This window comes from Peromyscus leucopus, chromosome 4, assembly GCF_004664715.2.
Source record: "Peromyscus leucopus breed LL Stock chromosome 4, UCI_PerLeu_2.1, whole genome shotgun sequence".
Classification (NCBI taxonomy): domain Eukaryota; kingdom Metazoa; phylum Chordata; class Mammalia; order Rodentia; family Cricetidae; genus Peromyscus; species Peromyscus leucopus.
This window is the reverse complement of record NC_051066.1, coordinates 79,546,150-79,559,530: the sequence shown is the minus strand read 5'-3', so window position 1 is coordinate 79,559,530 and position 13,381 is coordinate 79,546,150. Positions and strand designations below refer to the sequence as shown.

General features: G+C 39.4%; 1 protein-coding gene across 1 annotated transcript in view; it reads right to left on the bottom strand.

Moving 5' to 3' along the window:
• Cstf3 (cleavage stimulation factor subunit 3) overlaps window positions 1–13,381 on the bottom strand; it is an 86,024-nt gene that overhangs the window by 65,334 nt on the left and 7,309 nt on the right. Inside the window, 2 exon segments of the mRNA XM_028877894.2 lie at window positions 562–657; window positions 776–877. Of these exon segments, the coding sequence (XP_028733727.1) occupies window positions 562–657; window positions 776–877 (198 nt within the window).

Genomic DNA, 13,381 nt, shown 5'->3' with positions numbered 1-13,381 from the left:
AATATGATTAAAAAGTTTGAGTCATATTAGCTTATTCCTATATAATGTAATCTTTATCATATGGCAAGATAACTTTAAATCATTGAAGTGCTTAAACTGACAAACCATGCATTTTTCATCAAATTAATGTGAAATAATTATTCCCCAAAATGTTTCATTTCACCATTTAAAATATTCTATTAAACTAAGCCAACATTTCTGTATTTTCGGATTAGTTTGTTATAGGAATAAAAGAAAATTGAGTTCTAAATAAATGACACAGGAGGCAATAAATTGACACATGACAAGTAAATAAAAGGCTAAAGCACTCCAACACCATTGAAACTGTTTTAATGTTGTTGCAACTCCAAAATGCAACAATCATCAGCTTGTGAACGACCCAAATTTCAAAGTCATTTTAATTACTCCTTCATACCTATTTTACAAAATAAAGGCAGAGACATTTAAATCCTCCTTGTCCTGATTATACTACACTCCTAACTTCTTTTCTTTTCTAAAACTATAGTGTAAGTTGTAAGTCCCACCAGATGCTATATAAGAAAAAATAAGTAAAATATTAACCTCTGCTTCAATGTACAGTTTCCAGAATCTGCCAGAACTGGGGAACTGGGCAACAAGGCGCTCGTAAGTCTTCCGTGCTTTGTCTATAGGTTGATTCTAAAATTGAAAACCAATAAACAGCATTTACAATGTTAGGACTATAAAAATATTACTGCAGAATCAAGTAGTGTGATTGGACCCATAGAGAAGGAAATGTAATCCTATATCACTAAACCTGTGCCTCTCGAATGAGAATGCTCCAAGCATCAAGGTCATATGGATTTTCTTCTAATTTCTTTTCCGCTTTCTTCACCTTCTCTGGTACATACTCAGCTGCCTGAAGGGGGAAAAAAATAACAAACTGAAGTTATTATTTTAAAAATCTCATGCCCAATTAAGTCAAGAACAACATTCTATGTCTAGATCCAATGTCAAACACAAAGTATTAGAACATCATTTTAAGAGGAAAGCATTATCTAGACTATGGGAAGTGCATACTTTATCACAAGTTATAGCTGGGCATGGTGGTACACGTCTTTAATTCCAGCTCTGAAGAGGCAGATGTGGGAGGATTTCTGAGGGACCAGGCTGGTCTACATAGCAAGTTCAAGAACAGCCACGACTGCACAAAAAGTGAGTGATTACTTTTCTTCAATAAAAATGGACTTTATTTGTATGTAAGATACTTCAAAGACACAATTTGTAGTTTATACACAACATAATGAAAACTACATGAAAAAAGTAAGATATAACTCTATTGTTAGTGTCTGCCTAGCATGCGTGAAGTCTCAGATAACACACACACACACACACACCACACACACACACACTTCTTAAAAGAAAAGAACGGTGCTAGAGTGATCCCTTAGCAGTTAAGAGCACTTGCTGTTCTTCTAGAGGACCTGAGTTCAGTTGTTGGCAAAAAAATGACAGCTCACCACGGTCTATAACTCTAGTTCCTATGCTCTGTTGTCTATGGGCACAAGTACATATATGCAGGCAAAACAGACATACACATTAAAAAACAACAACAACAACAACAACAAAAAACCAACTAAGGATTTTTTTCAAGACAGGGTTTCTCCGTGTTGTTTTGGTGCCTGTCCTGGAACTCGTTCTGCCTGGCTCTGCCTCCTGAGTGCTAGGATTAAAGGCGTGTGCCACCACCACCCAGCTAACTAAAAGATGTTTAGAATATTACTGCTTATCAGAACGAAAAGTGATACACAGCAGGGCATTGGCAGCGCACGCCTTTTTTAATCCCAGCACTCGGGAGGCAGAGGCAAGCAGATCTCTGTGAGTTTGAGGCCACGACTGGTCTACAAAGTGAGCTCTAAGACAGCCAAGGCTACACAGAGAAACCCTGTCTTGAACCCTGCCCCCCGCCAAAAAAAGGGGGGAAAAGTGATACTCAAAAAAAATCTACAAATACTGACATACTAAGTAAGTTTTATCCCCCTCCCCAACACCTCTGGACTTCCTGTCTCAACCTAACAGCTGAGATCATAGGCATGTGCCATCAGACCCCACTTATCACCACCCCCCTTTTTCAGAAAGGATCTCAGTATGTAGCTCTGGATGTAGTGAAACTCATTATATAGACCAGTCTGGCCTTGATCTCAGAGATCCACCTGTCTCTGTCAGAATTAAAGTCCCGTTTTTTTTTGTTTTTTTTTGTTTTGTTTTTTTGGTTTTTCGAGACAAGGTTTCTCTGTGTAGCTTTGCACCTTTCCTGGGACTCACTTGGTAGCCCAGGCTGGCCTGGAACTCGCAGAGATCCGCCTGGCTCTGCCTCCCGAGTGCTGGGATTAAAGGCGTGCACCACCACCGCCCGGCCAAGTCCCGGTTGTAAAAGCATGTGCCACCACACCTGACATCACCCCCATTTTATAAATGAATTATTAAGAAACAGTTCAGTCAAGCACCAATCTAGGAAAGTTCTGAAAGTCATCTCTTTAGAATAAAATTGCCTGGGAGAAGTAAATTTTTTTCTTAAAAATAAATTAGCTTTGCCCGGTGGCATGCTTTTAATCCCAACACCCAGGAGGCAGAGGCAGGCAGATCTCCGAGTGAGTTCCCGGAAAGGCTCCAAAGCTACAGAGAGAAACCCTGTCTTGGAAAAACCAAAAGAGTAAATAAATCAGCATTAACCACTGAAAGATAGGAATTTATTTAAAAAATTTTTTTCTTTGTTTTTTTGAATCAGGGTTTCATTATGTAGTCAGGCTGACCTTGAATGCTAGTGAACCTCCTGTCTCAGAATCCAAAGCACTAGGATTACAGGTATGAGCCACCACACTTGCTCAAACACATTCTAAGACTGCTGCAATTTAAATTAAAATTATCCCTTACTAACATATACAAGAGCTTTATGACTAGTATAGGGGAAATAAGAAAGAAAAGTTCACAAAAAATGACTACCAGCCCCACTCACATACTAAAACATCTAAAACTTGGTAATGTAAAAGATCAATACAGCAATGCATGGAAAAATATTAAATAATAAAAGTAGCATTTTATATCAGAATGGTGAATTTTCAGCAAATATAAATAATTGAAATCAATTTTATCAAGGTAAAGCCAAATTCTCATTATTTTTCATTTACCAAAATAAAGATAAGAACTAGACAATATTCTGAGATGTATCTTAAGTTTTTAACAAGCTTTTAAATAAAGTTAACTACAATTTAAAATTTTCAATTAACATATTTAAAAGTAACAGGCGGGCATGGGACACATGCCTTTTAATCCAAGTACTCGGGAGGAAAAGGCAGGAGGATCTTTGTAGGCTTTTGAGGCCAGCCTGGTCCACAGAGTGAATTCCAAACCAGCCAAGGATATATAGTTGGGTCCTATCTCCAAAATGTGTGTGTAAAACAGATGAAAGGCCAGTAGTAGCCACTAAGCTTACTAGCATAAAGTCCAGTAAATAAAAAAGGTCAAACAATTTTTTAGACACTCAAAAGAAATGAAAGTATCCCATGGGATAGAAATGAAATATTCTATAACTAATACTGATATTCTCAGCGTTGAGGTGAGGGGAAGCAGGTAGAAAACACTGACCAAAATTTAATATGAATATCTGACACTGAATATCATTTCTAGCAACTTATTCTACTATACAAGAAAACAGCTACTGGCCTGCTGTGTAAGACTGGTAAGAATTTAAATAGCCATGTTGGAAAGAACCAGTTAAATTATGAAATCTGGAGTCATTGAAAACAGTTAAGGTATTACAATTTCACTAACAATGACTAAAATAAGACTGAAGACTAGCACATATAAACCAAACAAACTTTTGGAGGGGCATAATGACTCATACCTGCAAATGTCAGTATCTAGGAGGCACAAAGATGACAATGAGTTCAAGGATAGCCTGTGCTAAAGAAAAACTTGTCTCAAAAATAAACAAGCAAGCAAACAAACAAGCAAGCAAGCAAAACCCCCAAGGAGGTTGGAGAGATGGCTCAGCAGCTAAGAGCAACTGCTGTTTGCTGTGGATATTGTTCTATATAAATAAAACACTGATGGCCAGTGACCAGGCAGGAAGTATAGGCGGGACAAAGAGAGAGGAGAATTGGGGAAACAGGAAGGAGAGAGACACTGCAGCCACCGCCAGGACAAGCAGCATGTAAAAAGACGCCGGTAAGCCACCAGTCATGTGGCAAGGTATAGATTTATAAAAATGGGTTAATTTAAGATATAAGAACAGTTAGCAAGAAGCCTGCCACGGCCATACAGTTTATAAGTATTATAAGCGTCTGAGTGATTATTTTATACGTGGATTGTGGAACTGCAGGGTTTGGTGGAACCTGGAGAGACGATCTCCAGCAACAGCTGTTCTTTCAGAGGATCCAAGTTTCAGTCCTAGTACCTAGACCACATGGCTCCCAAATGCCTGGGGATCTGATAGTCTGTTCTGATCTCCCTGGAATCACCCCCTCCCCAACATAAAATAAATTAATAAAATTTGAAATAACCAGTTAAGTTTTGTCTGGAGGTACATATAAAACAGTAATTACAGCCTGGTATAGTAGGACACACCTCTAATCCCCAACACTTGGGAAGCAGATCTCTGAGCTCCAGGCATCCAGAAGACCCTATCTGGGGCGTGGGGGTGAACAGGGAGCAAAAACAAAGAAGTCTGGGAAAAAATTAGAGCTCCTAAAATGACCTCAACTCATGGGTGAAAAACTGCTTAAGAGGTGGTTCAGTGGTCAGGAGGACTTGCAACTCTTACAGGGGTTCAACGCCCAGCACATATATTGAGCATCACAACCACCTCTAAGTCTAGTTTCAGGAGATCCAATGCCTTCTGGTCTCTTCAAGCACGAGGTTATGTCCATGGTACACAGAGACACACACACACAGGCAAATCACCCATACACAATTAAAAAACAAAATGAAATGAAACAAAACAAAAACCTTAAAATTAAATAATAGTTATTAAAGAGGCTGGCAAGATCACCCAGCGAGCAAAGGCACTTCTCATGCAAGCTTGATAACCTATGTTTGATACCTGGAACCTAGAAAAGTTGTCCTCTGACCTCCATGCACTCACAGATACATCATGCATGAGCAGCACAAACACACACAATAAAAATAATAAAAGAATGATTAAAAGGAGGAGGGTTTGAACTGGAGTTCAGATACCTGCATTCACCTCAACGGAATAGGCAGAGAATTAGGAGACTACTCTACCACAACACAGGCACGCACGCACGCACGCACGCACGCACGCATGTATGCCAACCTGATTACAGGAGTTAGATCATCAGGACCCTTGTAGTGGAAGAAGTGACTGTTCCAAGTTGTCCTACCTCCATAAAGCACCCACTGACCCACATCCACAATAAAAAATTCAATTGTAATAAACTTTAGAAATTACACTTAAACAGATACAGGTATAGATTTCTTTTAACCTTCTAGTAGCATAGCTCATGTATACACAATAAACCCAATAATATACTAAATTTGTTACTAAAAATTAGGATAATCATTTTCCCCCTGGTACTAAGATCTGTGCCCTCTCAAGGGAAAAATGACTGTTGATAAAAAAAAAAAATAATAAATAAACAAACAAACAAAAAAAAGCAAGCAAAACCAAAAAAACACTGCCAAGGTTTACTGCTGCGTTTTTTGTTTTTTGTTTTGTTTTAAACTCTTGTGTGGTGGTTTGAATGAGAATGACCCCAGAGGTATGTGTATGTTGGAAGACTTGATCCCCAGTTGGTTAAACTGTGTGGTAAGAATTAGGAAGTGCGGCCCTGCTGCAGGTGTGTCACTGGGGTTAGCTTTGAGATTCCAAAAAACTCCCAGTGTGGATCGGGAAGTGACTTCTCAATTGTTCCTGCCACCATGCATCTGCTTTGGACTCTAACTCCCTGAACTTATATAAATAAGCCCATTAAACTTTTTTTCTTTTTTGGTTTTTCAAGACAAGGTTTCTCTGTGTAGACCTGGCTGTCCTGGAACTCATAGAGATCCTCTTGCCTGTGCCTCACGGAGTGTTGGGATTAAAGGCCGCACCACCTCCTGGCTTAAACTTTCTTTTTCAAATTACCTTGTTCACGGTGTTTTGGCACAGTAATACAAAAGTGTAAGGATGTTTAATTTTGTACTGTGAGAATTATTTAAAGTGCCTAACAGTTTATGAGAACTCAGCAAGAACTCAAGATCTTCTTGACAGAAAATTAACCCCTCAAATTAAATAATTATATACTATAAAATATATAAAATAAGAAACTAAAAACACTAATATTTGGTCTACATATATACAATGTAAACACTAAGAAGACTAAGGTAAGAGGATTGCCATGGACTTTGGGATTAGTCTGAGTTCCAGGGTAAGACTGTTTCAAAATCAATTTTTCCAACCAAGCTTAATCCTAGCAACACACACACACACACACACACACACACACACACACACACACACACACACACATGGGTGGAGTGGGTGAGGGGGGAGCCATAAACAAAATGTTAAAAGAAATGCTGAGATTAGTTAAAAAAAGAAAGAAAAACATAATTTCATTAAAGCTTGAAAATTCTATACATAAACAATTATAGGAACAAGATCAACTGTTCTAATTCTACTTTCCTCTGTCCAATGATGAAGTAAAATGTTTGTAAAGTAGTCCACACAGGTAATTCCCAACTGTATTAACAATGGAAGGTAAAAGACTTCAGTCTGTTGCTGAGGGGAGAGCTTGATGCCACTGCCAGGCCTTGAGTGTCCTGAATTCTTACTAGGTTGGTGAAGATTCCACATGTAAATTCTTTGAGGTTATCTTCATTGGTCCCATCCATAAAGCTATTAGTAGAAACCCTGACAGTAATCACCAAACCAGCACAGGGAGATCTGTGGGCTGACAATCTGCAGAAGCAAGAGCTGTGGCCAAGTTCCACCACCCTATTGGTTGTTCTCACACTGCAGCTGGAAGGAGGGACAGTACTCTCCAGCTCCAGCATAACAGTAACAGTGACTCTTGTGAAATTCATACCCAATAAACAATTTAGGGCAGTCAAACAAACAAACCTCCAAAACCAACTACAATGGAAGCTATCCGAAATGATTACAACACATGCCCTTGCTTACTAGCTATGGCCACATTCAAATTCCACAACAAAAATCCTTTAATCATCAGTTAAGAACCAGTGGGTAGTCAATATTAAAAGCTACCTTTTTTTTTTTTTTGAGACAGGGTTTCGCTGTGTAGCCCTGGTTGTCCTGAAACTTGATCTATAGACCAGGCTGGCCTTGAACTCAAAGATCCACCTGCCTCTGCCTCCCAACTGCTGGGATTAAAGGTATGTGCAACCACCACCCAACACCAACTAATCTTAAAATCAGAAAAAGACAACCAGACAGTGTGTGCCTCATAGCTTAATTCCATATGAGATTTACAATATCATCCATGAAACAAACTTGAAAGAAAACAAAAACACCTGAGGTGAATCTGGCCAAGCCTCAAATCCAATTAGTAGTTTCCAGAAATTACACCCCACTCTAGAACAGAGAAACATGCTAAAGTGCAATCAGCAAAATACAGCAAGAAAAAATTGTGGATTGTTTTTCTTGTTTTGCACCATCCAGCTAAGAGCATTCTTCTGTCACACTACAGAAGAAAGAAAAGCTCAAGTTTCCTAGGATATGAGAAAAAAAAACAACATGGTAGTGTAAATCTGGTTTAAAAGACTGTGACAAAGGTCACGGGCCTCAGTGAGGAAGCTACAATTATTCTGTTAAATGGCTATGATGTACCTGTCAAACTGCCTTCTATATAACTATGTTTATGCCCATAAATTAGTGCTGCTGCCAGGTTTGGTCAGAAAAGCTTCTGTTTGCAGTACGTAGCAGCTAATTATCGCAGACTCAAGACTGGTCAAAGTGAGGAGAGTAAGTGACTATTGAATGCTCAGTTTTAAATTGGGACATCTACATCACCTTCCCCCCAAGGCTCACAGAACACCTCAGGAAAGGGAATGGAAAGGATTAAAAGAGCAGAGGAAAAGGGTATGGTGCAGAAAGCTGCTTTCCTGGTAGGACATGGCCACTGCACCCTTGAACATACAGCAGCTGTGATTACCTGTATTAAGACTTGTAAATGACTGGGCCCATAAACATGGGCTCACTTAGGCCCCTTCTGGGCATCTACAGGCAGTTAATAGTTGCTGGGTCAGAAGGAGACATTTTCTTCAGTGGTATGACCACTGGTAAGACACCCATGCTCCTGAAAGCAACCCTAATGAAACTCACTGGGCCCCCTACAAGGGGAAAGGGGAAGATAAAAAGTATAGAAGGGGGATTACATGTTCCAGAAGAGGATCAGAGGGAAGAGGGGGACATAAGAGGATAAAGGGGGCAAATATGATCAAAATACATTATATACACATATGAAAATGCATAATATATGCTAATAAAAACATTTTAAAAGACAGACTGAGTCTCCATAAGGAATTGTGTTATTATTTCCTGGAAGTGCTGCTAAAGCAAAGAAAGAGGACACAGAAGGAAAACTAGGGGCAAGTTTCTAGTGTCCATCTGCAAGAGAGATGAAAGCTGCAACTGCACAGCTCAGCAAAAGGACAGGTAGCTTTTAATTCCAGCACTGCAGAGGCAGACATCTCTAAACTGGAGGCCAGCCTGGTCTATTGAGTGAGTTCTGTGCTATACAGAGAAACCCTGTCTGGACTCCCCCACACACACTAAAAGATGTAGGCTTTATCAATGCTTATATTAGAAATTAATGAATTAAAAAAATTAGAAGTACCGAACTCATTTAAAAATAGGTATTTTAGCCGGGCGGTGGTGGCGCATACCTTTAATCCCAGCACTCGGGAGGCAGAGGCAGGCGGATCTCTGTGAGTTCGAGGCCAGCCTGGGCTACCAAGTGAGTTCCAGGAAAGGCGCAAAGCTACACAGAGAAACCCTGTCTCGAAAAACCAAAAAAAAAAAAAAATAGGTATTTTGAGAGAACACATTGTTAAGTAGCAGAGCACTTGCTACTACTTGTAAGTTTCCCTGTTCAAATCCAGTACAAAGAAAACACCTTAAACATATATGTATATATATATATATGCATATGTATGTGTATATATATTATATATATATATAATGTACTTTATAAAACAAAGAAAAAGATGGCTGTGGTTGTTTTGTGCACAGGGTAATCAAACTTAGGTATTGTACATGATGGGCAAAAACTCTATTACAGAGCTATTCCCTAACCAATGGTTGTACATTTGGGTGATCTTTTAAGTATCTAGCGCAGGGCTGGAGAGATGGCTCAGTTAAGAGCCCTGGCTGCTCTTCCAGAAGACCTGGGTTCAGTTCCCAGAACTCACATGGTGGTTCCCAACCATCTCTAACTCCAGTTCCAGGGGATCCTATGCCCTCTTCAGGCCTCCATGGGTAACAGGCACAGACATGGCACCAATCTACACATAGACAAAACATGTACATACATAAAACAGAATAAAAATTTCTTTTGAAAGAAGAGACATGGGTATTATGGCTCAGCAGTAAATAGAACATTTGTCTAGCAAGCTTAAGCCTCATGCTTGAGCCTCAGATCTCAAGTAAAATATAAGTAATTAAAAAAACAACAACATGTCTTAGATTTGTTTTGTGTGTATATATAGATATTTTCCCTGCATCTATGTCTGGGTACTGTATGCATGAAGTGCCAAGAAAGGCAAGATGAGGGCAATGGATCCTCTAGAACTGAAGTTATATGTATCTGTTAATTGCCACGTGGGTCTAAGCAAACTGAACCTTTTTGCAGGTCCTCTGTAAAACCAGGAAATGTTCTTAACTGCTGAGCTGTCTCGCCAACCCCAATAAATACTATTTTTATTTTTTTTTTTTCAGAGCTGAGGACATGGCCTAGCAAGCACTCGACCACTGAGCTAAACCCCCAACCCTGTAAATACTATTTTTAAAAGAATAATGAGCCGGGCAGTGGTGGCGCATGCCTTTAATCCCAGCACTCGGGAGGCAGAGGCAGGTGGATCTCTATGAGTTCGAGGCCAACCTGGACTACAGAGTGAGTTCCAGGAAAGGCGCAAAGCTACACAGAGAAACCCTGTCTCGAAAAACCAAAAATAAATAAATAAATAAATAAATAAAAAATAATAAAAGAATAATGAAGGATGGGTGTATAGCTCAATGCTAAAGTATTTGCCTAGCCATGAATAAGGCCCTGAATTTAATTTCAGCACCATAAAAACAAAAATAAAAACACAAGGAAAATATGCAATTCTTTCTGTTCCTACTAGGAAGGTAAAAGAGACTGGAGGATAGAGCCTTCTCCAAATAACTATTCAAGGTAAACCGGAGTAGTGTTATATAGGGGATTCAAAGTAAAACTGAAAAACAAATCAGCTTAGACAGGAAGATTGTAACAAATTCAAAGACCAGCCCAGGTTACATAATGAGTTCTAGGACACCTGGTCTATACACATACATACAATTAAAGATAATACATAAATACAAATAAAGGCTTCATCTATGTGAAACAAAACAAAAATATGGGGGAGGGGAAGGAGCTGTACAGATTGGTCAGTAGGTTCAATTCCCAGAACCCACATCAGGCAGCTTGCAACCAACCACCTTTAACTCCAGTTCTAGAGGGATCTGATCCTCTGACCTCTGAGGGCACTTGCATTCATATGCACAAGCACAATGCACATATACGTAATTAAAAATAATTTTAAAACAAAGCTTTAATGTGAACGAACCAGGCATGGTGGCACATGCCTTTAATCCCAGCACTTGAAGCTGAGGCAGGTAGATCTCCTAGTTTTAGGCCAGCCTGGTCTACATAGCAGAGTTCCAGGATAGGATAGACAGGGCTACATAGAGACCGTCTCAAAATAAACAAACAAATATACATATGAATTAAGGGGAAAAGGATATCATTTTAAAAAAAAGATGGAAAGTTAGAAGGAATTAAATCTATGCTTGGATAATAAGCTCTATGCTTGGATAATAAGCTCTTCTTGCCTAGACCAACTGAACAAGCAAAGATGAGCCTCAATTCCCATTTTGAAGTATTTCCCATTATTTAATGTACTAACTATAGTTAGGGAGTGTTAAGGACAAAAATCAGTAATACATTATTCTCATATAGTCTGCAGTTTTACTATTTACTTTTATCAAGTATATATTTAAAAGCAACTTACAAAATATGCAAAAAAAAAAAAAAAGCAACTTACAGCTGGGCTTAATGGTTCGTGCTTACAACCTCAGCACTTGGGAAATTGAAGCTGAAAGACTGAATTCAAGGCCAGCAGGTTCTGTACTATGAGACTATCAAGGAAAGCTTGAGCTAAGGACATTTATAATATAATATAATACAATACAATACAATATAAGGACATTTATCCTCTTCCAGAATTCTGAGGTTTGCAACCTTTCATTTTCTTAAAATCACCTCAAGTACATGTTATTTTCTTTTTTACTACGTGTTTTAAACAAAGATTCTCAGTTTACTCACAGGATTAGAAACAGCAATCTGAAATCACAGATTTCACCGGTATTTTCATAAAGAACCTAAATAATTGTGACAAAAATGGGTCCTGAACTCCACTATGAGAAACAGTAAATGGTCCAATATTTTAGTCAATGCCACACACCAAATAGGACTTATTATTATTATTATTATTATTATTATTATTATTATTATTTTTGGAGCTGAGGATGGAACCACTGAGCTAAATCCCCAACCCCCAACCAGGACTTCTAATGGTGTTGAAAAATTCCACCACCATTTGGGAGACAGGGTTTCTCTGTGTAGCCTCTTGAAACTCACTGTAGACCAGGCTATCCTGGAACTCAAGAGATCCTCCTGCCTCTGCCTCCCAAGTACTGTGATTAAAGGCGTGTGCCACCACTACCAGGGCTGTTTAGTGACATCTTGACCATCACAATTTCAATGCATTACTGGTGTTGGAAACGATGTATTCTAAACAAAGGTCTAGCACATATAATTACATAGTACATAATACTTTATAATAATAACTGGGTTGCTGCCATAAATACTTACAGTATTTTTAAAATGTACTTATTTTATTTCATGTGCATTCATGCTTGTCTGCATGTATGTCTGTGGGACGGTGTAGGATCACCTGAAACAGGCAGTTATGAGCTGCCATGTGGCTGCTGGGAATTGAATCTGGGTCCTCTAGAAGAGAAGTGGTCTCCAGCCCCCCTTATAATATATATTTTTAATCAAAATATATAGCATAGAATACATAACACCCTCATTATTTTTCAGAGATAAAAAACTTAAAATGCACTGGGCAGTGGCAGTGCGTCTCTAAGTTCTAGAGGCGAGCCTGGTTGGGAGAGGGAAGGGGGAGAAGGATGGACAGACAACTTAAAAAGTAAAGTGTAGGTGGGTGGTGGTGACACACGCCTTTAATCCCAGCACTCGGGAGGCAGAGGCAGGTGGATCTCTGTGAGTTTGAGGCCAGCCTGGTCTACAGAGCGAGATCCAGGAAAGGCGTAAAGCACAGAGAAACCCTGTCTCAAAAAAAAACAAAACAAAAAAAAAGAAAAAAGAAAAAGAAAAAAAAAACTCTCCCCCAAAAGTAAGGTGTAGCCAGGAATGGTGTACATGCTCAGGAGGCAGAAGCAGGAGGTCTATGTGGTGAGTCCAGGCCAGCCAGACCTACAAAGTCAGACCCTGCCTCAAACAAATAAAATAGTAAGGTATGTTGCATACCTTTAACACCAACACTAGAGAGGCGGAGACAGGTGAATCTTTATGAGTTCCAAGACTCTTGGGGCTACAGAGTTAAACCCTGTGTTACTCAGGAAGCTGAGACAAGCTTCTGGGCAGCTTCAGCTACATAGCAAGACACTGTCAAAACAGTTTACTATGTAACAATATTATTCAGGTATGGTGACTTATGCCTCCTACAACATAGCACTTAGGAGACTGAGTGAGGCAGAACTGAGTGAGGCAGAACTGCCCTGAGTTTGTGGCTAGCCTAAGCTACATAGTGAGTTCCAGGGTAACCCAATTATAGAGTAAGACCATGTAGCACAAACAAATCAAAATGCATTTGACTAAAATGCCCGAGGCCCTGGGTTCCATCCCTAACACCATGGAAACCACCAAATAAACCAACCATGCCCCATTAGGCCAGGAAGCAGCTTCCTTTCTCTCTCTCCTTTCTTCCTTTCCCCACTCAATTTTGGATCCCCACCTCGGAATCTTTGTCTGGTGCATGCCAGGCAAGCACCCTACCATAATCTCACGGCAATGCTCCTCATGTATCATTTCCTCTTGCACTATTTTTATTTTGTACTGTTTTGTTCAACATGCCT